This window comes from Patagioenas fasciata, chromosome 16 (genome assembly GCF_037038585.1).
Source record: "Patagioenas fasciata isolate bPatFas1 chromosome 16, bPatFas1.hap1, whole genome shotgun sequence".
Taxonomy (NCBI): Eukaryota; Metazoa; Chordata; class Aves; order Columbiformes; family Columbidae; genus Patagioenas; species Patagioenas fasciata.
In genome coordinates, this window is record NC_092535.1 from 5,099,961 (window position 1) to 5,127,559 (window position 27,599).

Here is a 27,599-nt window from a genome sequence, read left to right on the forward strand (position 1 = left end):
TTAAATACGTGCTTGGAAAAAACAGCTTTGAAAAGAAAATATCTGGAAGAGCTGCATTGCTGGCCTGTCAAGGCATTGGGTTCTGCACAAGCCTCTAAAACACAGGAACAAATACAGTTATACTAATATAGATTTGAATTAAAAGTTGTAAGCCAGCCTTTAGAGTCTGAAAAAAACCCTTCCCTCATTATCCCACAAAGACAGCAAATTCAGAACTGAACTATTATTTATATTAAAGGGAAGTAACTAATTAGGGGGACACAACTGCCGCTGAAACACTTGTGGAGGTCAAGCTTAGCAAGGTGCCCTGCTTTTTTTTCCTCTGGACACTTTTAGCTTTGCAGTAACATGACAACCTCACTGTACATTTTAAAAATCCGTGTGTGTGAATTTATAGTAAAGGGTCAGCGATCTCAAGTGTGTTCTGCTGCTTTGTAAGATCCCCCAATAACCCAACACTCAGCTCTCTGTTCTCCCCCTTCCCTGCTTTCCAGCCCGTGGCTGTTTCTGCTCCGTGCATGTGGACACAGTGAACATTGAGCTCGTCAGCCCCGGCCCCACGTCGTCCTCAGGAAACAATTTCATTTAGTTGCTTTCGAGCAACAACCCTATTGCACTCACCAGTGGGACTAGAGATGGTGCTATATTATTAGACTTCCTTCGGGTACTTTTTTTGTCTAAGTCATCTAGGTTGGGAAAGCCATTTATAGAAGGAAGAATGCCGTGACTCACCCTCCAACACCACGGAGGTTCAGAGCAAGCAGAGAAGAGTTAACGGCACAGCCACCCCCCAGCAGTATTTCAGAGTTTCTAAACACAGAGTTCCTTTCCAATCTGGATGCCCATTTTTGTTATCTTAAAAGTATTTCTGGAACTTTTGGCCAGCTTTAAACAAACAAACGGGGAGAAATATTTGTGAAGATAACGTGGTTGAGAGTGTTTGGTTAATGAGTCTTTCTAAGTTGAAGGATTTAATATTTTAGAATTAATTTCTTTAAACCTTGTGAACTGAAGAAAAAATTGCTTTGGAGATGTTAAATCGCAGAACTATCCCAGCTATTGGCTCTGGAATAACAGTCATTCAACTTAGCAAATATCAAACGTGGGAAGGGATTTATCTGACGCATCTATATGATCATGTGAGCTCCTCCCTCAAGGAGAAAACGTCTCTCTGCTGGAGACACAAAAGGAAGGAACTGTTTTCCCTTCTTAAAAAAAATACAACAACATAAGCAACTGTAACATGCTAAATGCTTACTGGCACAAACGCAAAAATGCAACGTCTAAGATGTCAGCTGGTATGCCCGGAGGATTTACATGATTTAAAAGATTTATGAGAAAAAACTATTTCATTAGCTTCAAAGCATCTTGGAAAGCAGCAGCACCCGTGTGGGGCACAATGGAAAAAGAGGGGGAAAGAAACCTCCAGCTAAAATAAAGACCACGGCCAGTGTGACCCTGTGTTGCTCTTTTCAGTACGAGAAAAAATTGGGTCAGGCAATCATCTGATTTGAAGCTGTGTGGAAAGCTGAACAAACGGAGCCTGCCATGGGATGTGCTTGTTTCCTCACATTACATATTGACTCACGTAGTCCTGCGGCTCACCTAAAGCCACACAACTCGTCACTGCTCCAGGCGGGATTAAATCCAGAAATTCCTGACTTTTCCTCCCAGTATTGTTTCACTAGAAGCTGCTCTGCTGCAGTGATGGCTGGTACAAGAAGGCTGGTCAGAGGGATTTCAGGGCAGGCTCTCATGGGAGAGACGGGGTCACAGACGAAATAAACCCTGGCTTAATTAAAAGAAAAAATAAAGCAAGGAAAAAGCATTAAAACATTTGAACTACTGAACTCGACAACATTTGTAACGGTGCTTGGACAATGCTCAAGTAGAAGATTGGCTTGCTTTGTGGCTACTTGAAAGGAGAACCCGTGATGCCCGGTCCAGCCTGAGGTGCCCTGGGATCAAATCCGAGCCCGGATCAGCATCGCTGGGCAGGGCTGGTGCTCGGTTCTGTGCTAAGCAGGGAAGATGCCGAGGTCCAGCAGGGTCAGCACCTCTGGGTCAGATCCTGCTCCCCACAGGGCCCCATGGGAGCATCCGTCCTGCCGCATTGACACCTGTTCGCCTGTCACAACTGGCCACCGTTCACTCCCTCCTCCTTTTTTACCAGCCATCTGTTGCTGATCCCTTCTGTGGTTCATTCACAGATGTCACTGCAGATTTTTTGTACAAAATATTTCCTCCAGTACAGCTCTGTTGGTAGTTTGTGTGGTGTTTTTACTTATTTATTTAATCATTTATTTATTTCTTTTTAAAATAAGTTTTATTTATTGTTATTTACTTTACAATATGTTTAAGTTTCAGTAACGCTTCCATAAACAATGAGATGAAAGAGCTCGGTGATATTGCAGGGTATTGGATAAAGGTGAACATTTCTCTCCATCTGTTTTACCAATAACCTAAACTAAGGCAGTTTCCAGGCCAGAGCACACGATCTAAAGTGAACTGAAGCCAGTGAAAAGGTCCCTGGTGACTTATAAGGACTTAGAGGAGATTGAACAAAGGTGTCCTGTAAAATACATTTCAGGCCAAACAAAACTGGAAAGGCACAAAGATTCCAATTCCTCTATCATAACAGCAGTGACTCACCCCGCTGCACAGTCACTTGGGGCGAAAAAGAAAACAGTTACTCAATCTCTTAGGGATTTAGACACAGAAGAATTTATTATGCAAGTTTTAGCAGCGTTACTAATGGCCTTGAAGCGCACAACTCTGCTATGACTCTCCCTCAGCTCAGCAGATCACAAATAAGATGACTCACGTCTCCATGACATGATAGGAAAATGGAGAGCCCGAGCAGCGCAGAGGCAGGTGCGAGCGCAGGCGAGGGGAGCGGAGAACAATCAAATCGCCAGCAAAGGACTGCGGAGAAAAGCAGCTTTCGCAGGTTTGAAGACTCAAAGGTGTGGACGAGGTTGATTTTTCTTGATCTCAGATTGCAGGGGCTTGTGAGCGCAAAGTTGCGCTGCTGGCACCAGTCGCCGCGCGTCCCCGGGGACGGAGCAGACGGGTCATGGTGGCATCTGGTGTGAGTGCCCAGGAGTCACCGACCCAAAGCACGCGAGCAGATGAAAGTCTCCATAAACTTGACGATATTTAAACTTGGGAGAACTTTCTACCCTTCTGGAACATCATGGTTTTGTAGGCGCTATTAACTCTGGCCATTTAAAGACTAATTAAACCCTCTGGTGGTTTCAGCCACCAGTATTTTGCCCATTATCGAATGACCAACTTCCTCACAGATGGAGGACTTTGACGCCTGTTCTCGAAGCACAATTTAAAATCTGGGTGGTGGAACAGAACTCAAGCCAAAGCCTGAACTAAACAGCTGGAAAAGCAGTTGTCCCTAAAGAAAACTCTGTAATTCTTTATGCTCTGGAGATCTAATCAAAGCACAGTTATAAATACTATTTAAAGCCAAACAGTTTATGCAAGTCCAGTCATTAGGAGACTTATATTAGAAAGCTGATGCAAATACCTCAAAGTTTGGCAGTTTATACAGGCCAGAGCACTGCAAGGTGTTTAGACCTGTATAAGGGTCAAGGCGACACCACCGCAGAAACACAGACTGTATATGATTGCTTAATTTTTACAGTTGGTTTGACCCAGTCAAACATGCAATTCCCTCCACCTGACTGAAAGATTCCGAATGGTCAAAGGATTATTTGATTATAACCTGTATATGGGATGTCTCACCTGCAAAAATACAGCCCGTGCAGAGCAGGGAGCCTCAAATACCCCAGGGAACATTGGGAAAAGTTCTGGATTTTTGTTATCACGACAGGGAGGCTCTTGAGATTAACAAGAATAGCACTAACACACGAGCTTGAGTGACATTTTTGTAATGAGCTCAGTTGCACAAAGAACTGGAGAGAACTGCTTTCAAATGACAATATCTGACACATTTCCTATAAACATTACGTAATTGCAAGGTTTTTATTCTAGGCGTTGCGACTAAGATATAGATATGTATGTGGTGTAACGTATAGATACACAGGGATGCACCATCTCGTTTTGCTGTCAGAACTGATTACCACACCAGAGCAGGGTATTTTTGTACAAACTGGGATAACCTCCTGCCATGTCCTGTCGCGTTCCCAGAGCTGACAGTCACTGCGCTGACTTCATCCTTATCTCCTGTTAAACACGTGTGGTTTGAGGTGATGTTATGCAGAATCAGAGGGGGCTGACGTTGGGGAGTCAAATGAGCACTTGGAAATCACTTGTTATGTGGACAGTGGAAGGAAAAAGCTTTTTATCTGTATTCTTTGTCTTGGAGGATCCCACAGTACTTAACAAAACTACCAGTCTCATAAATTTCCTGTGAGGAAAACATCTCAGACTCAGGATTTAGCTGAGATCACTGTATTAGTAATATACCTATGAAATGATTTACCCCGGATTACTGGGAAAGGAACACGGAATTTTGGATTGTCTTTATTCTGCATACATTCATGTGAACAGCAAAGCAGCAGGGATGTGGCAAAAGCCTTCTTACAGATCCAAAAAGGGTAATAAAAACAAGTTAATAACAAAGACTCATATATTATATGAAGGAAGCAGAGTTTTAATAATTTATGGTGTGGTCTTTTTCTGAAAGAAGCCTGTATGTCTTCATGAATGAAGCTGATTACAAGAGATAGTGTTAACAGAACGTTCACACATTCTGAATGTTAAATCTGCTGTGGAAAATAAGTGGCTGGTTTACTGGATGCTTTTTGTCATTTCTTGGCAATTTCAGATGGCAATAAAGATGCCATTCTGATTATTTGTCCCTTTCTGTGATGGAAGCAGGTTTTTTTGGAAGGGACTGTGTGAAGGAAAGAAGGGTCTGACATAGTGGGAAGCAATGTGCAATAGCTGGAATTGCTATAGCCAGAACATATCCTGTAACCCAAACTGGTCCGTTCCAACCCTGCCCTCTGATATTTTGCAACGCTGATGGTAGTTAAATAGTTTCAAACTGCTTTCCTAAACTTCTGTGTAAACTTCTGTCACAATCTCACTGTTACATCCTCACAGCCACCTCTCATCCATTTCATTTGCTCCCAGACTTGAGTGACAAGGCGTGTAGTCACTCAGCTGTTTCCAGCTCCTCCAAACTGCGAGCCGCGCAGTGGGCTGGTAATCCAAAACCGGAGAGGCCCCCGCGCTCTGGGCCGCACCAGAACAATGTCTCTTTTCACATGGTTCATTTCCCTCTTCCTCCGTTTTGCAGGAGCACATCTCCAGTTTTTACAGCCATGCACCTTCAAAATACTGAGTCAAGTGTGAACTGATGCACGAGTGTCTCCTTGAGAATCCCCACCTCTGAACCTCCTGCGCTCTCCCCTTCCACCCAGAGCCCCCTTAGGACGCTCCACAGGCCACGACTCACAGACACCGTGTGGTGCTCAGCAAAGTGGGCGAAAAGGGGCAGAAACATGACGTGAATTCTGCGACACTAGCGCTTGTGTCTATACTGTGATGGGACAAGAATGGGAATGAACCACAGACTTTCTGCCCCAGTCAAACAGCTCTGAGATGCTGAGCAGACCCCGGACTCGGGCAGGGGGTCTTATTTATGTTGATAAATATCTCCAGGGTGGGTGTCAGAGGATGGGCCAGACTGTTCAGTGGTGCCCAACGACAGGACGAGGGGCAACGGGCACAGACTGACACACAGGAGGAGAAACTTCTTTATGGTGAGGTGCCAGAGCCTGGCCCAGGCTGCCCAGAGAGGCTGTGGAGTCTCCTCCTCTGGAGACATTCAAACCCGCCTGGACACGACCCTGTGTGATCTGCTCTGGTGACCCTGCTCCAGCAGGCAGGTTGGACTGGATGATCTCCAGAGGTCCCTTCAACTCCAGCCAGCCTGTGACTGTGAGGTGGCAGCACTGTCCCCAGCCTGGGGACCCACACAGGGCCGTACATGAGACGGCAAGAGGCAGCCCGGTTGTCGCTGTCTCTCCGGTGAGGTCAGCGGTGACACAGGTGTAGCTCACACAGCCTCAACACAACCTTCGCACGGACGTGACGCGAGTCACCGCGCCCGGTGACGCCTCGTCCCCTCGGGCACCCGCGGGGTCAGTCGGGCCCGTGCGGACGGGGCACAGGGCGCGACAGGGCGGCGTGCGGGCTGCGGGCGCTCAGGGGCGGGGAGGGTCAATGCGATCGGCCCCAAATCCCGCCTGGGGCAGCGGCGGCCCGGGGGTGTCCCGAGGGTGTCCCGAGGGTGTCCCGGTGGTGACCCGGTCACAGCCCCGGTCACAGCCCCGGTCACAGCCCCGGTCACAGCCCCGCCCGCACTGCTGCCATGACAACCCCCGCTTGCCAAACGCACCGCCGAGCGCCCCCAGCGGCCTCAGGGGGAGGGAGGTATTGAATGGCTGCACTTCAGCCTCGATCATTGGCTGTCCCGCTGGAGGAACCGCCCACTCACTGACTCTTCGGACCAATCAGCGTTCCCTCTTAGGAGGGCCTCGCGCCGCAGAGGGCGGAAGAAGTGTTCGTAAACAACAGTTCGCCCTCTCCCGCCCTTCGCCGGCCCTGCCAGCCGCCTGCCTGCGCGAGGCTTCATTCTGCCTTTTCATTGGTGGACAGCGGCCTCAGGGCGCGCCACTCTGGCGAGGGACAGCCAATGAGCGGCACCGGCGCTGGCCGGCGGCCGCCTGACACCGCGGGGTGGGGCGGAAGCCGGAAGTGTCCGGCAGAGGCTCGGCGGCGCCATGGGGGCGGCTCTGGGGGTCTGCTCGCTGGCCAGCTGGGTGAGTGCGGGCGGGGCGGCCACCCCGACCCCCCCGGGCCCTGGGGAGCGGGCCCTGCCCGGAGCGGTGCCCCCTCCGGGGCCCGCCTGGAGCCCGTCTCCCTTCGGTCTCCCCTCTGCGGGCTGTGGGCGGCAGCCTGGCCCCGCCAGCGGCCTCACCCCCGCCGGAGCGGGCGCCGGGCTGCGGCGATCGTGCTCCTGCCCCCTGAACGGGGAAGGGCCGCGAACAGGCCGGGCGGTGGCCAAGGGCACAGAGTCCAGGGCGATGGGAGAGATGATCTGCGGGTGCTTTCAAACGCCGTGTCGGAAATGCCGGTTAAACGGTTGGTTTAACCGTGGTCCGGCCGGGAGTGTCGCGGAGCGGGGTCCGGGTTCTGTCGGTGCCGAGGGCAATGCCCTGACCGTGTCTGTTTGTCCTTCAGATTCCCTGTCTGTGCAGCGGTGCCTCGTGTTTGCTGTGCCGATGTTGCCCCAACAGCAAGAACTCAACAGTGACCCGTCTCATCTACGCCTTCCTCCTCCTCCTCAGCACCGTTCTCGCCTGCATCATGCTGGCGCCGGGGATGGAAGAGCAGCTGAAAAAGGTACGGAGGGGAAAAACCTCTTTCTGACTGTCTGCAAGACCATTGCTTGTGCCAGTGACTATTGATTCTCTGTACTGGGGTGGATCACATGAGAGACACGAATGCCCAGATGTGCTTTGTTCCCTGAGTTAGGAGGTTGCATGTACTGAGCAGCTTCCAGCTCAAATAGCAGATTCACCAAATACATGTTTTTAAGTACATGCCTGATCTCCAAAACTGGAACAAACCTGGAGATTGCCAGTCATTATCAGAGGCCTGCTGCTTTGGTATCCTAATCTTCCTGGATGCTTTTAGTGATGACATGGGGAAAGAAAGATGGTAATAAGGTCTGTGCGGGCTGGCTGAGCACAAGGTTTTTTGTTATCGGATCTCACAGAAGGCGGCTGACTGAGAGCCTTCACTGTTAGAGTGCTTAAGAATGTAATTGCAAATACAGAAGTAAATTAATAACTAAATGTGTCTTTACTCAGATACCCGGATTTTGTGATGAGGGGCTTCATACCCATATACCGCATCTGAACGGCTTTGTCAGCTGCGATGTGTTTGTTGGATACAGAGCTGTCTATCGAATCAGCTTTGCCATGGCAGTATTCTTCTTTCTCCTCTCTCTGCTCATGATAGAAGTGAAAACAAGTAATGATCCAAGAGCCTCGGTGCACAACGGGTATGTGTGTGAACCAGCTGTCTGCTCTTCCAGCTTGTTTCCTTTCCCCTCTCAAGGTTCTTTGCTGAACACAGTGGCAAATTGTTTATGCATACATTGGCAGCTTAGAGTTTATTTTGAACTGAACGCAGAATGACACTTTAGTCTCCTAAAAAGCTTCCTATTTAACACATCAGTGTAGTGGAAATGGGAAGCCAGATGTCACTGCCAGTGCTCTGAGGTTGGGTAACCAGAAGAGTGATGCTCTGGGCACCCCACAGGGACACCAGAGTTGAGGTAGTTTATATCCCGTCCCTTGTGCTGGCTCTGGCACTCATTGTGTCTTGTGCTAGGCCAGTCTGACTCGGTAATCCAGCAGAACCTGGTTTCTGATTCACTGATTTAACTGGGTTAGTTCTGGGCTACATGACTGGATTATCATAGAGTTATTTAATTGGAATGGGACCTTTGGAGATCACCTGGTCCAGCCCCCTGGTCAGAGCAGGACCCAAGTTGAGCAGGTTATTTAGGGTTTTGTATATTTGAGTTTTGAATGTCCCACAGGATGGGGATGCTTTGATCCCTATGGGCAACCTGTGCAATTTTTTGCAACATCTAATTGTAGTTGCTCTTTCTGCAACTTGCATATATTGCCTCTTGTCCTTCCCCTGTGCACCTGCCAGAAAGGTCTCTTCTTGTCATCTTTACATCTTTCCTTTAGGCAGCTGAAGACAGTAATGAGATCTCCCTTTCCCTTGGAGTCAGCCTTCCTGCCTGCAAGGATCAGCTGCTGACTCATGTTCCTTAGCTGGAGCAGGAGTAACTCTTCCAGCAAACCCTTCCAGGCAGTCAGCCCCAGTCTGTCTCGCTGCAGGGGCTTTCTCTGGCCCAGGTGTAACACTCTTGCCTTTGTTGAACTTTGAGGTTTCTGTCAATCTATGTCTCTGTTGCACTGACTGTTGCTTCACCCTCTCCCCTCGATTTGGTGAACATCTTGATCTGTAATCCCACTGAATACAACTGCCTTTTTCTTTAAATTTCTGTTAGACACTCCTCTCTGTACAGCGAGCTGCTTGCAGATGTAAAACATGACTGGTGTGTGCAGAGCAAGACCAATATTTTCAACCCATTTCTTCTTTTAAAGGTTCTGGTTCTTCAAAATAGCTGCTGTTGTGGCCATCATGGTTGGAGCATTTTACATTCCTGAAGGGCCTTTCACAAGAGGTACAGTTAATATGTCAGCGTGGAATTCTGTTTAATAAACTCAAACCTTTTTACAGACTTAGTAGGCTGTAGTTGATGCGGGAAGTTATCTTGTAGAAGACACAGATTCTGTCCTGCTTCTTTAGAGTATTGTGGTTCATTCAGTATTTTGGTGACCAACTGAAGTTATGGCAATAAGCCAGAAGTGCAGAAGTGTTGTGTATTAATAATCTAGCACTTTGTGACACGGTCACTACTGGGCTGAGTCTTCTGACACTGTTTAGAGGCAGCTCAGAATACTGAAAAGTGCTGAATACTTCTCTTGAGTCTCTGAAAATCCATGCAAGAAGCCTTTACTGTCTGGCCACATCACAGGGAGCTTGGTAGGGTTTGTTGATCCTCAGAGAAATGTAGCGTGATGCTACTTACCTATGCAAAGGTGTCTTGTGTTAGGTCTTGCATTCGTTCTGAAAACATGTTGGGCTATATGTTCCCATGCTCAGCTCGACTAGCATAGGCTGCACCCTTGAAATAGCTGGACTCCTCGCATGCTTCTGCAGGAGAGGTGCCAAAATTATTAACAGCATCTGGATTTATAAATATAGTGTCAAATTTTTTCATTATTTGTCTGCAGTATAATTAGGAGCTGTTTGTTTTGTTTTGTTTTTTTTTTTTAACTGGGGTAGCATGCACATGTTGAAAGCTAACCCTGTTTTTCTTGCTCCCTTTTCTAGCTTGGTTTGCTATTGGTGTTTGTGGAGCCTTCTGCTTCATTCTTATCCAGTTGGTGCTTCTTGTGGACTTTGCTCACTCCTGGAATGAGAGCTGGGTTGACAGAATGGAGGAGGGAAATTCTAAATGTTGGTACACAGGTAGGAATCTTAACCTCTAAAGCATTTGTTTCTGCTGGCCAGCGTTCTGCAGAATATCACTTACTAGTTTGCAAGCGTGCCCAGAATTACACTCCACAGTCTGCTTGAGTCACTCCTGTAAACATTTGGAATTAATAGCTGCAGAGTGGCCTTTTTCCCATTAAATAAAATGCAAAATACTCTCAGTTTGTGATTAGCAGATCTGACAGTCATAATAAACAGCGCTTGGCTAGTTTGCAGTGCAAGTGCAGAGCTGGCAGCCTGGATCTCTTCAGCTCAAACTCTGCTTTGCCAGCCTCCCCTTCTGAGGTCCTCACAAGTCAGCTGTGTCGCTCACAGTGGCCGCAGGACAACACAGTGCTCCTCAGCGCGTGCTCCCACACTGACCGCTCAATTACAGAGTGCTAATTGTTGTGGTTGTTTGCTCATAGCTATGAATGCCACAACAGCATTTTGTAGCTTCTTATAAAGAACATAGCAGAATGGAAATGAAAATGCATGACCTTTAGCATAGAAGTAGGAACTTGGGGCTTGTAAATAGCCCAGGAGAAGTTTGGAAAAAGCAATTGTATTTTGACACTCTGGCCTGACAGCAATTAAACAGACGCTGAAAGGCAGGTCGTGTTCCCCTGGTGGCAGTGTTGGCTTTCCTCTGAGCTACACTACTGGATGAGCCAAAGCAGAAATTTAGCCAGACCTAATACAATTGCATTCTGCTAGTCTAGTTTTCTGAACCAGACTCCCAAGTGAGGAGGAGAGACTGTCTCTTTACAGTGGTAGCTGGTCGTTAAATCACCTTAGATGTGCTGTTAAACTGTCTGCATATTGTAACAGTTATTTTTTTTCCCTCCAGCTCTGCTGTCCTGCACAAGCTTGTTCTACTCCTTGTCACTGGTTTTCGTTGTGCTCTTCTATGTTTTCTACACGAAGCCTGATGGCTGCACTGAGAACAAGTTCTTCATAACCATTAATATGCTCCTGTGCATTGCTGTCTCCGTTGTTTCTGTCCTTCCGAAAGTTCAGGTATTGTTTTCATCTGCTATTGTCTTCTGACATACAAAGCAGGGAAGTAAGAATGATGTAGTACCAATTCACTAAGATATAGGAACTTTAAGATTTGGCTATTGTTGCTATGCTAGCTAGGAACATCAAAAAAGTCTTGCTCTGAAATCAATGTTAGCATTGTTTTGGACTTTGTTTCTATGTAGGCCACTGCTGGCATGGTTTTAGTGGTGAAGGTTCTGACAGAAATAGAAACACATTAAGGCAAAACAAAATAAGCTGGGAATTTTTTGGCTTAATACCAGAGCTTTGAAATTATGGGTATGTGTGTTTAATATGAGAGAAAGCTTGCATTTTACTTGATTCTGAACCGGTAAGGCCCAAATAAATCACATGCTAGATTCATCTCTACAAGACTGTGTAAGCAAGTTGGGATTAACTCAGTAAGACCCCATAACTTAGTCTTGGGCACACAAAAACTGGATTGGGTTTGCTTATTCCCTCCACGTTTGAGTTGCCCACTGCATACGTTGTATTGCTCTAAGGAGTTTCTTCTGTTTTGTTTTGTTTTTAAACATAGAACAAAGCCCAGTGCATTTCTGAAAAACAGAGTTTTTCATGCTAAGAATTGTTCAATGTGTGGCAGTTGGGTAAAACTACCCAGCTGTAGGAAAAACTTGCCCTTTTGACGTTGGCTTGCTTTTCCGTCTTTGAACAGGAACACCAGAGTCGCTCCGGTCTCCTCCAGTCCTCTGTGATCACACTTTACACCATGTACCTCACCTGGTCAGCCATGTCCAACGAGCCTGGTAAGCAACTGCCTGTCTGGAGTAACATCTTTTGGTGCGAAAGCAGAAGCGGCTGATGGGACTCTTGGTTATTACAGGTCTCTGAGCTGTGTAGATTAAATTCAGTGAGGCAAGAAAGCCGACTTTACTGAAACCATCACATTTCCCCGTTCCAGAAATAAAGTGGGGTATTTGTGAGGGGAAAGAAAACAGTATCAAGGCATTCTGATTTTACTTATTTATGTATTATACCCTTGCCTAGCTCATGGGAAGGAAAAATATTCCATGCCATTGCTGTTTCTGGGGAATCGGAAGATCAGCAGTTGAAGGGAATGAACTGCAGGCTTTTCTGTCATCTTTTCTTAGCTAAATTCTGTCAAAGCTCATTTCTCGTCTGCCTCGAAATCCCTTTCAGAACGAAGCTGTAACCCAAGTTTGCTGAATATCATTACCCAGATAGCTACACCCACGCTTGCTCCAGCAAATACCACTGTTGTACCTGCCACTCCAGCTCCGCCCAAGTCCCTACAATGGTGGGATGCCCAGAGCATTGTCGGACTGGTTATCTTCGTCCTTTGCCTCTTGTATTCCAGGTAGGATCTGCACTTCTATCAGTCGGGATTTGTCTGCCTTTTTTTTTGTTTGAATCTGGGCCTAGTGTAAAATGTATCTGCATTTATTCATAGCCAGCTGCAGCCTCAGGCCCAAGCCAAATACCGGTGCTAAAACTGCATTGTTGTGTGGATGAGGACAGGCTTTATTAGCCCAATTAGATAAAACAACAAAATGTGTTACAATACCTGGGCAAGGGGCACTGTTTAACTAGGTTAAGAAAAGCTCAGATGAAAACAGATTGTTTTGACAAGCTTCCTTGTGTTTCCAGATGGATTTAAAAAACATTATTTGCTAGTCCCAGACATCTATTGTGGTCTGTCACTTGCTTTATTAGCAAACATAACTCACTGACAAGGGAGTTTTTAACCCCATCTATCTTTGGGTTACCCTGCAGCATCCGCTCTTCAAGTAACAGCCAGGTGAACAAGCTGACGCTGTCTGGGAGTGACAGTGCCATTCTGGAGGAGACTGTGGGGACGGGCAGCGGGGCTGCGGAGGAAGGAGAAGTGCGCCGGGTCACGGATAACGAGAAGGATGGTGTTCAGTACAGCTACACCTTCTTTCACTTCATGCTCTTTCTTGCCTCTCTTTACATCATGATGACACTGACCAACTGGTACAGGTAAGAGCAAGACACAAAGCGATGAGTTGTATGTACCAGACAGTGTTTCTAGGTGGGCAAAAGGCTCCTGCCCTATGGGCTGCTCCTGCCAGTTGCATTAGAGTTGTGCCTTCTCAATTTTGTGTGGCTGAATTAAGATGTAAAAAGGGAACATCGGCAGCTGTAGTCCTAGGGAGCTGCTTCACAGCTGGAAGGGCAGAAAGTGTGTTTACTGCCCTTCAGATGGGCAATCAGCAGGAAGGACACACATGACACTGGCTGAAGGTGGCCTCTTGGGACATTTGTCAGAGGCCAGACTAACATTACTGGCTCATCACCCTGAGAAAGATGTGCAGGGACAGCTGTATGTACCACTTAAACAGAGACATATCTTCTGGTGCTGCAGCTTTGAACTGCTTTCCCCAGGGCTGCCAGATTGCATAAATGGGCAAATACAGAGCAGCAACTGTGAGGAGAGTATTGCACAGTTCTTCGGAAGGTTTCCTTTAACAGTAGCACATCACCATACCCAGCCAGGAATTTGCTGGTTGATTGTCTCAGTGTGCTCCTGCAAAGTCGTTGGAGTGTCCCAAATGATTGTCTTGCCTTCAGACTGATATGAGAGATAGCAAGGAATAGCAGAAGGTGCCTTCTACATCTATTAATTGACTTCTTTACTTTTTAGCCCTGATGCGGATTTTAAAACCATGACCAGTAAGTGGCCAGCCGTGTGGGTGAAGATAACCTCCAGCTGGGTTTGTCTCCTCCTCTATCTCTGGACCTTAGTGGCTCCTCTTGTCCTTACCAATAGGGACTTCACTTAAAGTGCTGCCCCTCAGAGCTTACAAAGTGGGGAACTTTTTGCTAAAAGCCAAAATGTTCATGTATTGCTGTAGTTACACTCTACATTACTGTTTCTTATGTTAATATTAACATGCAGGGAGATAGAAAGTTATGTATTGCATAATGCTTGATGCAGGATCAAAGTTATCAGTTATCTTTCTATTTTAACCTTCAGTGATGGTTACCTTATTACTGTGTTTCAAAAATTCACTACAGCCATGCTGTCAAAGCACAAGAGAAAAAATCTGTTCTGTCCAATAGCCACAACCTTTCTATTGAATAGAAGTAACATTTAGCTAAATATTAAGTAATATATTTTAAAGAACAATGATATTTAGCATAATGCACTAGTATGCTAATGCTTCAGTTCCTGGGAGTGTAAGCCATGCTGCTTGATTTCTACATTCCACTGCAAAAGTTTAATTAAAGCAAAAGTTTACTTAAATTTATACTTACCTTCCTATGTTGTGGCAAAAACCCTGTTATTCCTCACCAAAAGAACAGAACTTTGAGGTGATAAAAAGTGATAAACTCTTAACTCCTTTTAAGAACATTCTTGCCTCTTCTAAGAGGCAACTTCTATGGTAACTTCTTTTTTAGTGTGTTTGCCAAATATTGAGCGGTAAGTGTATGACTAGCTTAAACAACTCTATGATTATGGTGGAAAAATAGAGTTAATTGATTTCACTTGTCTAGTATGCTTACAAAAATAATGTACATGAAGTGATTACTATTGGCACTAAGGCATTTGCACTGTAAAGTTGTTTGAATAAAGCAGATTAACTACTGAAACTGTCCGAGCTCTGTTGAGAAGTGTTAAGCAGCAGTTATTCTCCAGTGCAAAATGCAATGATTAAAATGCTGATAAGCTGCTGCAGTGTCCCATTGGATGTGATTGGATGTTTCCTCCACGCAGCAAATAGTAAGTCATAATGTATTTCTTTTCAAACAAACAGCATCTTCCCTGTGATTCTCTGGATGTCAAATCTTATTCCTTGAATTTGCTCAGGTACAGTTGTTCAACACCTTTTTCTAATGTTAACATGGCGGTGATTACACAGTTGCTATTGTGTGCTTAGAGTGGAATTAGGAACGTCACTATTGCCTTTCAGAATAAAACACCCCAAGATGACACAAAACAAACATTTTAAATATCAAATTAGCAGCTGTTACAATGTGTTTAATCACCCAGTCATGCATCATAAAATTACACATTTTGACCACTCCATTTTATAAAATGCAATATAAAAATAAATTTTGTCAAAATAAGATGTACACTTAACAACCCAACACCTCTAGGCCCACATACAACAGAAGGCAAAATGATTGGTTTGAATAACACTATGATTAACTCATGCCAAAAATGAGATTTAACAGAAAGAAAAATACATCACCCAATTCCTGAAAATACCTCAGGGTTTGTAACACCCATTTGCAAGAGTATAAATTCAAGTACTTTTTTTGTACAGTACATGGCTACCCTTTAGTCCCACTTAATGCCAAAAGCTATAGCAGCCCAATGCAGTTAAAAATATCTTTCCTTATTAAGCGCTGGATTTGGCAGGGATGGCAAGGCATGGAACCTCTGCAAACACAATTAACATCACGTGGAGAAAAGCACAGATCAGTTTTAGTGCTGTGAAAAAACCAAACCCTGTAAGTTTTTTCTGTCTCTTAACTTGCAGATATGGAGACTCTGTACTTAAATGTTTATTTTCTAAATGCTGACATGAGAAATACTGGGAACAAACTGATTTCTTTGCTAGTAAGTGCTAAAAACTCAAAGAGCATTCTCAGCTCAGTAGTCAGGCCCAGGTAAGAACTGTGCTTTCTATAGGACAAGCCAAGCACTGGTTACAAACCTAAAAAGAGTTAGAGATACAGCTCCATAAAGTCGCAACTCTGTCCAAGTGCTAAAGCCAAGAAAGAGCAAATTAGAGGTAACAGATGCTTGACAAAGGTAAACCTGGTTTAGTCCAAGTATCCTGCTATCAACTGCCCAGCAGCCAGCTTTAAGAAAAAGAAGCTCTGGAGGCATAAGGCAGTATATTTTCAGCACTGATAATGTAGCCTTATCTATTATGTTTAAATCATATGGTTTATTCTTAGGTTCTCTGTGAGCAGAGGAGAAAAAAGGGGGGAAAAAACTGATCTAGTCTGCATACTATTTAAGGCATGCAAGAGAATATAAAAGCCTGTAAAAGGGTTTGGTTTCTGTAGAGATTCTTCAGCCTTCTGCTGAACACCACTCAGTTTGGGGGTTTTTTTGAAGGACACTAAACTGAATTTTGAATGTTTGACCTCCCTCTCTAGTAAGTACTTATATAAGGGGATCAAAGTAGCTGCTCTTAGAAGTTAATTGTCAAAGTACCACCACTTCAAACCCCACAGCACAATTAAGGAAAGAGTATCAAATACCAGTTTTTCCTTCACCTCTAGGAAAAATGGTCCATCCTGTGTTTTTTTTAATTTGTCTATTGTGGCTGGAATTAAGAGGCACTAAAACAACATAAATGCCACCTGCTCTGTTCTGGCAGTTACACAGTGTGAGCAGCCACTTACCTTTCTAAGTCCTGGTGCTGTGTGCTACTGTCTTGCCAGGTGGCACAAAGAACTGAATTAATCTCTGCAAAACATGCAGCACATTCTGGTCAGAAATAAGAAGAAGTGGCAAGCAACACTCTTTTACCTTATTTTAAGTAAATGAAAACAACAGTTGTTTTTATTTTTTTTCCTGCACTAAAGGTCATAGCTGTCAAAGAGGAGTAAGAATTGACTTATAAAGGTAGGAAAAATCAGATGCCTTCAATGACGAAAATTCATGTCTTCCCACCTTTAAAACAGATCAAGTGATGAGTTCCTTGCTCCCACAAATTCTGAACTACCACCCAGAAACAAGCAGCTTTGTGGTTTACCCCTTTTCAAAACCCAATCTCCTTTTATAATGCTTGGATGATGGGTACGGCATTTGCTAGCCCCTGTTCCAGGGTGAGGTCTGTGCCAGCTCAGGAAGCCACCGCAGTGGAAGAGGAGTCTCTTTTTGGCAGTGCAGTCATGCTGTGGGGGAACTGAGAGGGAGACAGACATTCAAAACAGAGTTTGGCACTTTGAAAAGTGAATGTCTGAAATCCTCAAGACGCTTTAGTTTTATATTCGTGGAAACGTAACTGGTACTTGGCACTAAATAAAGATTTAATCCAGAGAAAGTGCTTGAGAGAAAAGTCTCCAATTAGAGGGATGTCCCTTTTCACCAGAGTGAAATATTTCACCTTGAAATGGGTGTGCTTTCCTGGTCCAAGTGAGGTTTCCCATCTCCACAGTATTACAGTGCAGAAATACATGTGCAAAGAGTGTGCTGAGAGATAAGTTCTAATTCAAGACCACTAAACAGATGGAACCTGGGGAGTGGGAACAGCTTATTTAGACATAGGGATCTTACCCTGATTCGACATCGGAGTCTTAGTTCTGTCTCTAGACAAAGACCTAGAAGCACAGGCATACAAGCTATGGGTAAATATTACAGAGATGGTTAAAGACTAACTTCATACAGGAACATGACAACCAAAGACAAAAGAGGTCAACAAAGTTGAAACTAAAATTGTAACATTTCACAAAAGAGCCAACAAGCACAGTGAACAAAATGCTACAATACCAGGAAATTTAAGAATGTGCTTTCAAATAGCCTGTCTGCATTTGGCTTCACAGACTTAAACGCAAATTCTGCCCAAAGTAACAAGCTGAAGCAGCACCTTGCTGTCTTACATAAAGTATTGCCTTCTATACATCATACGCCAACTGCTACAAAGCCTCCTTACGAATTCTATGCATGAGTTACTTACCCAATTCCTCATCACAACCAGCTGAAGAAAAGAACAGCTGACAATGTGGGAAGGTGGTTGACATAGCTTTTTCTTATTTGGTCATGAACCTCATTATTTGAAGCTGTTTTATTAACAGCTGTAGTACTTGATCTGAAAAACTTCCTGTTTTCTGAAAATGAAGATTGCATCTGTTTATAATAAGCATTGGCACAGATGTTGTAGTAGTTAATCCAGCAGTTCTTCCTACTGTGAGCAAGTTTCAGAGATTATCTCCACACTGGTATTCATGGACAAGAAACTTTTACTCTGTATTAATTTGAAATGAGTATTTGTTGAGATATTCCAGGAATGCCAACTCACAATCTGAACCAACTGCCAAGTTAGACTTTAACATTTTTAAGCAACCTTCACTGACAGAACTACATTTTTCAGGGTTCAAGAGCAATTTTCTTTTCTTGGTTACTGGTGTTTTCAGAAGGGGAATGGAATGGATGGTCACAAATCTAGCAAAACATCACTGCCACTTTTCACCTGGGCAGGGAGAGGATAAGAAACTGTCAACTTACTATCCTGCAATATATTTTTCTTTATCATTAGAAAGGCCAGTTTACATCACTCATTCTGAGGTTGATGAGCCTCAAGTATTGTACACAACTTGTGCTCTTTAGCCCCTCCGAACTCTGCCCTGCCCCCATTGTGCCCCTTCAGCTTCCTTTGGTTCTACAGTGTAAAGTGCCTCAGCGGTCTGTTCCTAAACTGCAGGTTTAGGAGTAAGGCAGAGTTCACAACATCACCCATCAGAACAGAACGTAAATGTGCTGGGAAACTTCCCTTTACCGCTTTGTTAATAACAGTAATAGAGCTGCGGTTTCATGCCTCGCAGAGAATCATCACATTGCTTTTCCTCAGCATCCCCACTCACTAGCATGTCATGGGGAGAGCTGTCACACGGGAAAACCAGTTGGGAGAAATCGTGCAGAAAGTCCTCTTCGGAAGCCAGCAGCCGCTCGTTCCATGCAGAGATGTCCAGCTTCCCCGAAGTACCACCATACTCTTCGGGAAGGATCACTGGAGGAATGTTTTGATGAAGGGAATTCAGATCAGAGCCATGAAGAAAAACCTAAAGAAGAAAGCAAAAGGTAGCTCTAATAGTGCATATCAAACACTTTACAGCAAGTTACTGAAATAGCTACTAAGCTTAAGAGCAGATTTTAGAAGTGATGTCTGTACAGGCAAGTGGCAGCGTACAACATTGAGCAGGTAGAGTTCGAACCTTTACTGAGAGGTTTTCAGACAATCCAAGCTTAAATCCCCAGCAAAAGACACCTGACATTCATTAGTCTGTGCTGAGGTTCCAAATTCAGCTCGTCCCCCAGTTCATTTATGGGACTAGAAGTACTTATCCTTGTGGAAAAAAGCATCGTCCCTTGCAACTACATGCAGTCCGATGGCGAGAATACTCACAGCCTGCAGGACACATGCATAAGGGAGAAGAGCAAGAAAGGGGCAGCACAGATCTCCGGTGACACCACCTCATAAACAAAGTGTTCCTTGCCAAAATAATCTCACCCCAGGAATGGAATTAATGTCCTGAATATATATCATATATACTAAAGATCCATAATGTTATGCCAATATTCAGTTCCTCAAAGCTTCTCTCTCATTAAGAGTTTTCTGAACATGCATGTTTTTAAAAATTAAAGCAGAAAAGACCAGTTAGATCAAGTAACGGGCACCAACATTTTTTAACTGTGAGGTTTTTCAACAGTTTTCACTTGCAGTGGCCAAGTAAGGAACTTACGAACATTAGCATGAATGTTAAAAGAACACAAATTCTTACCCGATTTGCTATCTTTTCCTTCAGAAAAGGCTTGATGATTGCAAAAATGCCTTTGAATATACGAGGCTCATTTATTATGTTAACGGCTTTTATTCGAATGGGGAATCCATCCTGAAGGGTAAAGAAGATTTTTATAATGCAGTTTAAAAAACATCTTCCTCTTTTTAAAATCTCCTGAGACTGACTTCCAGTACAACCCACTGGCTCCCAGCTTCCGTCTGAGGTACCAATATAAATCAATATGGCAACAGAAACATACTTTGTGATAGGGAATAGTCTTAGGATGAGATCCATGGGCATAAAAATATAGAGGAACACATTGCTGTCAGTAAACCTTCATTTCTTATGTTGTTCTTCATCCCTCCTGACAAAAGACACTTAGGTAATCACTGTCTGTCAGGTATTCCCAACCCTGACAAGGACACAGTCACAAAACAATGATTCTACTTCTGAGGAGTGCACCATGCTCAGGGCCAGGGCAGGCTGGTTCTAATGGTGTTTCCAACTCCAAGACTTGGTGCCTGAGATAGTCTAAAATGTGATTTTATACATGGGAAAAATATAACTTTTTTCAGCCATTCCAACTACTCTGTCATGCTAACTGTAAAAGACAAACAGGCTCTGCTACCAATAGAACACTCAGTGTCTCCTGTACAAGACGGTTTAAAACAACGGTTATGGGGTTTCTGCTTGATAAATTTATTTGCAGAAACATTTTTCCAAGGCAAAAGCTCATTATCAGTAATTAAGGTCTCATGTGCCACAGTGAAGTTTCTTTCCCTTACGACCAGCTCTACACATGTAAAGCAGTCAATGCTTGGAGTGCAAAGCAGACAACGTGCCCCGCGGGAGTATTTCTCTCCTTACGAGGGTCAGTGAATTTGTTCACCTGTAGAGGAGATGCAGCGCAGCATGTTTGATGCAACACATTTATATACCACTCATACCTTTATGTACTTCACCAAGTTCAGCTTTTGTTTCGTGAATTGCTTCCACTAATAGCAGGAAAGCACCCATCACTTTATTTGTACAAATTAAATACAGGTCTAGACAGTTAAGTGACACATATTTAGACCATAATTTAAAGGAGTGAGTTCTTATAAGGGCATTAATAAACTCACTAGTCTCACCTCCATAAACACCCCTGATTCCCCCATACTTCCTTATCCCCATACAGATACAACAAACAACGTAACCAGCTCAGGCCAGAATGTACGTGACAAGGGAATGAACCCAGCCAAGAGCAGCCTTCCTTATCTCACTCCTCCAGAGAGAATGGTAGAACATCACCTAAAATCATCAGACCTTCCCGCCACTTCGGCCAGGTTACTCCTCACTCCTTTCACCATTCTATTTTGTACAATTCCACTTGTGCTGACACCCTTGCTCCAACTTGCTCTCCATCATTTTACTTCCAAACAACCGGTTGGAGATCCTTTTTATTACTCTCTCTTTTGCTGCCCCCTATGCTGAAGAAGCCTCTCTTCTTTCAAGGAGGGGATGGAAATCCTCCTCAAATCACACCCATTCAAAAGTCCTCTCTGGGAAATTTTTGCAGCAGTACTTGAACTTGCACTTGCCCAGTGGTTGGCTCCATCTTGGCTGACCGGAACCATTTAAATAATGAGCTATTCCTCAGCATTCAGGCAAAACAGTGTCTTCCATCAAACTGTAATTGACTGTTACTTCTCTTCCTTGTCACTAGCTAGCAGAACTAGTCTTTTCTGTTTCAACTCAAAGTTTGCATTTCTAATGCAAAATTAGTGTTAGGGATGCAAAAGTTAAAACAGGGCAAGCGAGGTTAAGTTGGCAAGGGTCTGAGAAACTGGATGGGCAGAGACACATTTTAACTCTGCATGTAAAAGCCAAAATGCTCAAGTTTCTGCTGACATAGTCAAGAACTCTAGACACAGAAGCAGTCATTTACAATGCACAAGCTTATTTTCCCACCAGTTCAGGTCTTACCTGAAGAATTCCAATCACTTTTTTGGCTACAAAAGGACCAAAATGAGACGCCTTAGATAAGCTGACTCCTTTGTAGTCTGCCAGGATTACAATTCCATTCACCTGGGTCTCTTCGGACTGAATGAGTTTTTCTAACGTTAAGTATATGGCACGAATGTTCTCAGTAATCGGATAATTACTGGGTGTCCATCTGTCTGAGGTTACAAGACATGGATGGTAAGTTGGAGAGTAAATATAAGCTAACAATACACATTCCAAAAACTGATTTTCTGTTTTTTGCTACTCAAAAGTTAGTCTTTAATAGCTACTATCCTAGTTCAGAGCAGCCTTTCTTAAGCAACAGATAAATGACAACTCATGTTTACTTCAAGGAGCAAAGCCAATGGTTTTAAGAACCCCGTTCTCTACCCAGCACAGCTTATTAGAAGCAGTTTCAGCTCAGAAAGAAAGCAGGTAAATGGAAAAGAGGAGGATGAATGAAGATAAACTTACAGCAAGCCTGGCAGCACCAAAAGCACAGGGAAGGCTGATTGTTTACATGGGAGTCAAAGCCACAGGCTCCTCTCTCCACTTATTGCCCAAGCAAACTACAAGCTTCTAACCGAGGGCCAGCAGCCCTCTCACAATTTGAGTTATTACACATTAATTTTTCTTGAGTCACCTAATATTTCATCAACCTACCTTGCCGCATTTTCGTTTGGACATAACTGCAGTTATTGCTGACACAGGAAAAGGAACTGGTATAATGTTGACTAATGATAAGCCTGTCCCTTCACAAGTTAGCTTTTCAAATTTCAAAGAGAACCCACGTTAACTCTGTGTAAGTAACCACTGTTGACAGGAGAGCAGGAAACAGATTTTTGGCCCACGCACACCTCAAGGATGGAGAACAAAGACATTCAAGCACATCAGTACCTGGACGGATGCAGACGATGTGGCGTCCCTCTGGGTCCAGACAAGGCAGCACGGTGACAAAACCAGACTCTAGGACGGGCTTTATTGCAGATGGCTTCAAGTTATCAAAGACCTCAGGCCAGCTCCTCCTGCAAGTGTGGTAGTTCACCAGAAGCTGAAGCGCTCGATCGTAATCGAATTTCCTGGCTCTGAGGAATCTTAGCAAAAAAGCATCGTCCAGGCAGGTGCCCAGGGAGGGATAGTCTTTGCACACCATATCTCGGAGTGCCTGCACATCACGGAGCCTCCATTCAGGTTTCTCTTGGAGCTCTTCCCGGGCTTTGGTAATGAGATCAGGAGAGAGCGAGCAAACGTACTTTGGTCGATCTGGCACGAACTCATTGTCTGATGGAGACCCCACTGATGGACTTGTCCTGGTGCAGTCGCTGTCTCCTGACATAATGTAGCAGGAATCTGTCAAAAACCAAGCGCTACATGTGACAAACAACCTCACAAAGTAACAAGCATATTTATTATTTACATATTTATTATGTCCCATATTCCTCCACTTCCCTGCTGACGAGACAGCCCTTGCAAGAACTGGCACTACAGCCAGGAGCACAGTTCAAACAATTTAATTCTCTTCCTAACATTAGAAAGTGCAGGCTCCTCTGATCTCTTTATCCTATATAGCAGGTAGAACTTGCCAACCTTGGATGAAACATAACCAACTTTAAAAAAAAACAGAATTACACAGCTTCATCACAAAATACAGAATTTAGTTTGCTTAACATTCATTTCCTACGTCCAATTGGAAACTAAAGCAAGATAAACACATGCCAGTTAGGCAGGATTCTCACATTTGGTTGAGTTACACCCTCTTTTGAGAAATTTTCCTAGCTCAACACAGACAGCCAGGAGTTTTCATTAACTTCTCTGCCAAATTCATGCATTGATCAGCATGTCTGCCCACATGAACATTTTGAGCAATTCAGGAGAAGCTGCATTCTGGAATATAAGGAATGGCTGCAGTTCACAGACTGGATGAGCAAGCAAGAAAGTTACACTTATGCCAGCACTGCATGGGTATTACGATAGGCTTGAGCTAGTTTATAGTGTACTGCCAATATTGCTGAATTTCCAAATCCACTAGCAAGTGGACTGAGACGACTGAAAAATTATAAAATTACAGGTCTGGCATACTTCCTGCAGCTTGACTTGGACGGGGAAGAGAAAAATGCACCTTTTTTTTCCTGAGCTACTCCTATTCAGGGTCACTCAGCACACTGTGTCACTCTGGGGTGTCACACAGAAATCGCTTGTCAGAATAATACCTGTCCCAGCAACGCAGCTTCCCTCTTGCAGCTCAACCGCTCACTTCTACCACACCTTCCCCAGGCCCCTCAGGGAAGGTCCCAGGGCGCCAGGATCACTCACGGGGACACGCTCCACCACCTCCTCCCAGCGTGGGCTGTGCAGGACACGTACAGGCAGGCTCCTGCAGAGGAACTGGCACCAACACCAGCTCCCTCCCCGGCTTCCCCAGGGCTGGGGCCTGAAAATCCTTGGCCCCAGCCGTGATGGCGGACGTGTCTGCCTGTGGGCAGCCCCTACGTCCTGCTGCCATGGCTGGGGTAGGCACGGGGGCGAGGCGGCCTCCACAGCCCCTCAGCTGCAGCATCATCGCTCACGCGCCCCCGCAACCCCTCAGCTTCAACGTTATCCCCACACTCTCTCAGCCCGCCCGCCCGTCCCCCTCCTCTCCTCACACACCCCCACAGCTCCAGCCCCGCCACCCCTCGACCCCCGGCCCGCACCTCCCGCCGGGCCCGGCCCCGCCGCACCGGACGCTCCCGCGCAGCAGCGCCGTCTCCAGGCAGCGGCGCCCCGGAACTACGGCACCGCCCGGAAATGACGCACCTCCGCGCATGCGCAATGGCGGCCGGACCGCCCGGAGCTCCGAGGTGTCTTTGAGGGTCCGTCTAGCCGGGTCCCTCCCCGGTCAGTGACTCCCCTGCTGGGCGAAACGCTTCTGAGCCCTCGGCCTGGGGGGATTTCCCCCGGTATCTGCGCATTGCGGCGTGAGGGAGCCCCGGTGCCGCGTCTTGGGCGGCGCATCTGTCCTTTTCATTGCACTCGTCACTTGCCCAACGGCGTTTCGTTACCTCCAGCCATAAGCCACAAAGGCACAATTATGTAATATGTATATAAAGCTCCCCCGGGCTGGCCCCGGGAAGCAGGAGTGCCCGGGCGGTACCTGCCGTGTCCCCGCCAGGCCTGGGCCTTCCCCCCGATCCGCGGCCAGGCCGGTGTCTGACACAGCAGCGACTCGAACGGGGAAGAAAGGCGGCCGGGAGCGGGCCCACAGCACCGGCTGCGCGCCCGGAGCTGCTCCCTGCCAGCCAGAGCTCCCCAGGGGGCCGAAAGCCAGAGCAGGTGCAGAGTTACCCGGTGAGAGCTGGGGGAGCCTCCAAGTAAGAGTCCAGGCAAGCGCAGGCGGCTCCTGCAATGGGGTGGGAGTGGGGCCCAGGAGATGTGCTGGCTGTATTCAGGTTTAGTGCCAACAGAGGGACTAAATCGCTGAACAGTTTGGGTTGGAAAGGACCTTCAAAGGTCATCAAGGCTAACCCCCAGTGGGGGAGGAATTAGAAGAAAATAATTCCAGAAGAGATGTAGTTTAATAGACCTGAACAAAATGGGCTGATAGCTGTCAAACTGAGCTGCATATATCCCTCAAGATACAGCTTCTGCTTTCTGGCAACCCAGATCATGAGCATGGACATCCTCAGGTTGCTCAGAGCTCTGTGCAGCCTGGCCTGGGGTGTCTCCAGGGATGGGGCATCCACCACCTCTCTGGGCAATGCTAATAAAGGAAGTTTCTTTCTTTTTTTTTTTTTTTTGCTGGTTTTGGTTTAATTTGCTTGGTTTGTTTTTTGAGAGGACAGGAGTTCATCCCAGGCTCGCTGCATTGAAAGGGGTTCAACAGGGAGGTCTAGGGAGGGGGGAAAATGACACATGTTTAACCCCACTGATGAACGGAGGCAGAGTGAGATTGCAAAACGGGCTGAGCATCCTGCTGGGGACTGTCCCCCGGCTGGCAGTCCCTGTGGCCATGGTGGGCTCTGCTCTTTCCTCTTGGCTGTAACCTGTGTTTTCAGCCAGGAGAGGGAGTCAAAGTTAGTTACGCAAAGCACGGGAACCCCAGGAGCCTGCAGTGGGGAACAAGGCTGTCCTGCAGCACCTGAGATTCAGCTCTTCCAAGGTTTTGTCCCTCCAAAGTGGGAGATATTTCAGTGACACTGTGCCTGACAAGAGATATGCCAGTGTGGCAGCAAATTGGGTGTGCCACAGGTGTTTTACCTATAGAGAGACATTCCAGCAAAGGGGAATTACATTGCTTCAACTCCATGCTGATATTCCAGTCCAGCCCTGCTTTGGGTCCAGCCAGCTCAGAGCTGGGTGCAACCTGGCAAGCTGGTGCCTTAAGCTGGGACCCGCTGTAACAGGCTGTTGGGAGTAAGCAGGGATGTTTGAAAGGCGTGATGTGTGAAGGAAGCTCTGCTTTGGGGAAGAAGAAAGGCAGGAAACAAATGAGAATCAGTAGCAAGCATACTGAGATATGGAAAAGGATATTAAAATAAGAGCAAAAGCCTTAGGCAGGTAAGAGAGAATAAAGAAGGAAAGCAGATGTAAGAATACTACATAGTGAAGGACTGGAGGTGAAATATAATTTGGGGATGGTCTCCAAATGAAGTAACCACCTTACCTCAGTTTTCCTTATGTGGGGGATGTTGAACTTGAAGAGGGTGGTGGGTGGTGAATGGAAATGAGGGGTTCAAGCACCAAGCCAAGTTGTAGGGAGAGTTTTAAAGTGCTGGCGTATGAAATCACAGGAACAATAGCAAGAATTTCTGTAGTTTAACTGGTGTTGGCATCCTATGACTAGAAACCAGTAAAGGCAGAACGAGTCTATAAGGAAGTAAAATCTAAAAACTGAAAACAAACATTCAAGCACTGACAGTTCTTCCCTAGCTGGAGAGTTTTGTCCTTACCCACGGCTGCAGGAGGGAGGACACACTGCACCACACGCACACAACCCCCCGGCCGGGAGGAGGTGAACCTCACCAACTCTGCACCTCATCAGCTCCAAATCTACAGTATTTTTCAGGAGCTTCAGTCAGAACTTGTGTTGCCTGACCTTGGGAGCCACACGTGGAGCCCCATGGGACATCCAGCCCTTCTCACATTCATCTCTCATATCACATGCGATACACGCTTTTCTCAGCTCTTCTGGGTGCTCCTGCACACTGCCGTTGTGTTATAAATGAGTGGCTGTTGGTGTTGGTTGATATTTAATGAAGTCCATGTAATAGTCTTCACTCATTTACTTATCCGAACAGTCTTAATACCCAGCCTGGGAAAGTTATCTTGGCTTTTTTAAGCTTTTCCACCATTAGCAATAAACATTTTACAGTCTTGGCAGGCTGAGACTGAAAAGAGAGCATGACTTCAAACAGCTTTGCTCACAGAGAAGGCTTTAAACTGATATTAAATCACTAAACTGTGCAAACATAACAGTCCTGTAATAAAGATAATCTATGTACCGTTCAGGCCAAGAGAGGCTCTGGTCCTTGGGGTGCAGGCGGAACTTCTGGGCCCCACAAGTTACACAATTCTTTTGGGCAGCTCAGCATCAGAACAGAGAGACACGAGTCCCACGGCACTGGGTGAGGTCTGGCTGCGTGTGGGGCCGTGTGGCATCTCGAGCCTGAGCTGCTTCTGCTGCAGCAGCACAGAACGGGCAGTGGGGGAACAGCAGCCCCTATGGATCGCCCCGGGCAGGGCCGCATTGGGCTCATGTAAACCTGCTCCAGACGTGGTGCCTGGCCTGTGGGATGCTTAGCTGTGATACAATCCAACAGCTATTCCTCTGCGCTCAAAGGGTGAAGCGACAGAGAAAATATGCCCTAAATTACCATAAATATTAATGTTTCAAGGCCTGGAAGTGTACATCCTCCAGGACAGGTTTCCATGCCTGCTCTCACACTGCCCGTGGTGATAGAAGAGGAGGGTGTCACAGATGATGCCCTCAGTGCGGGGAGGCAGACGCCATGCGGCAG

General features: G+C 45.8%; 2 protein-coding genes across 4 annotated transcripts; one reads left to right on the plus strand and one right to left on the minus strand.

The window, feature by feature from the left end:
• The first annotated feature begins 6,656 nt into the window (after positions 1-6,656).
• On the plus strand, positions 6,657-14,751 carry SERINC3 (serine incorporator 3). The gene is made up of 10 exons (XM_065850012.2): positions 6,657-6,809; positions 7,231-7,392; positions 7,863-8,056; positions 9,180-9,259; positions 9,973-10,110; positions 10,964-11,133; positions 11,831-11,921; positions 12,316-12,493; positions 12,910-13,137; positions 13,802-14,751. Exons 1-10 carry the CDS (start codon positions 6,771-6,773, stop codon positions 13,938-13,940), a joined length of 1,419 nt encoding a protein of 472 aa, XP_065706084.1. The 5' UTR covers positions 6,657-6,770; the 3' UTR covers positions 13,941-14,751.
• A 367-nt stretch (positions 14,752-15,118) lies between these two features.
• Positions 15,119-24,380, minus strand: TTPAL (alpha tocopherol transfer protein like). 3 transcript variants are annotated; one of them, XM_065850131.2, is made up of 5 exons: positions 24,324-24,380; positions 22,501-22,953; positions 21,586-21,779; positions 19,621-19,731; positions 15,119-18,900 (listed from the first exon to the last, which is right to left on the minus strand). In XM_065850131.2, exons 2-5 carry the CDS (start codon positions 22,937-22,939, stop codon positions 18,625-18,627), a joined length of 1,020 nt encoding a protein of 339 aa, XP_065706203.1. In that variant the 5' UTR covers positions 22,940-22,953; positions 24,324-24,380; the 3' UTR covers positions 15,119-18,624. The 3 variants fall into 3 exon arrangements, with proteins under 3 accessions (XP_065706203.1, XP_065706202.1, XP_065706205.1); XM_065850130.2 differs by having other exon boundaries at positions 24,297-24,380; XM_065850133.2 differs by lacking the exon at positions 24,324-24,380 and adding an exon at positions 23,814-24,166.
• Between the last annotated feature and the right edge of the window lie 3,219 nt (positions 24,381-27,599).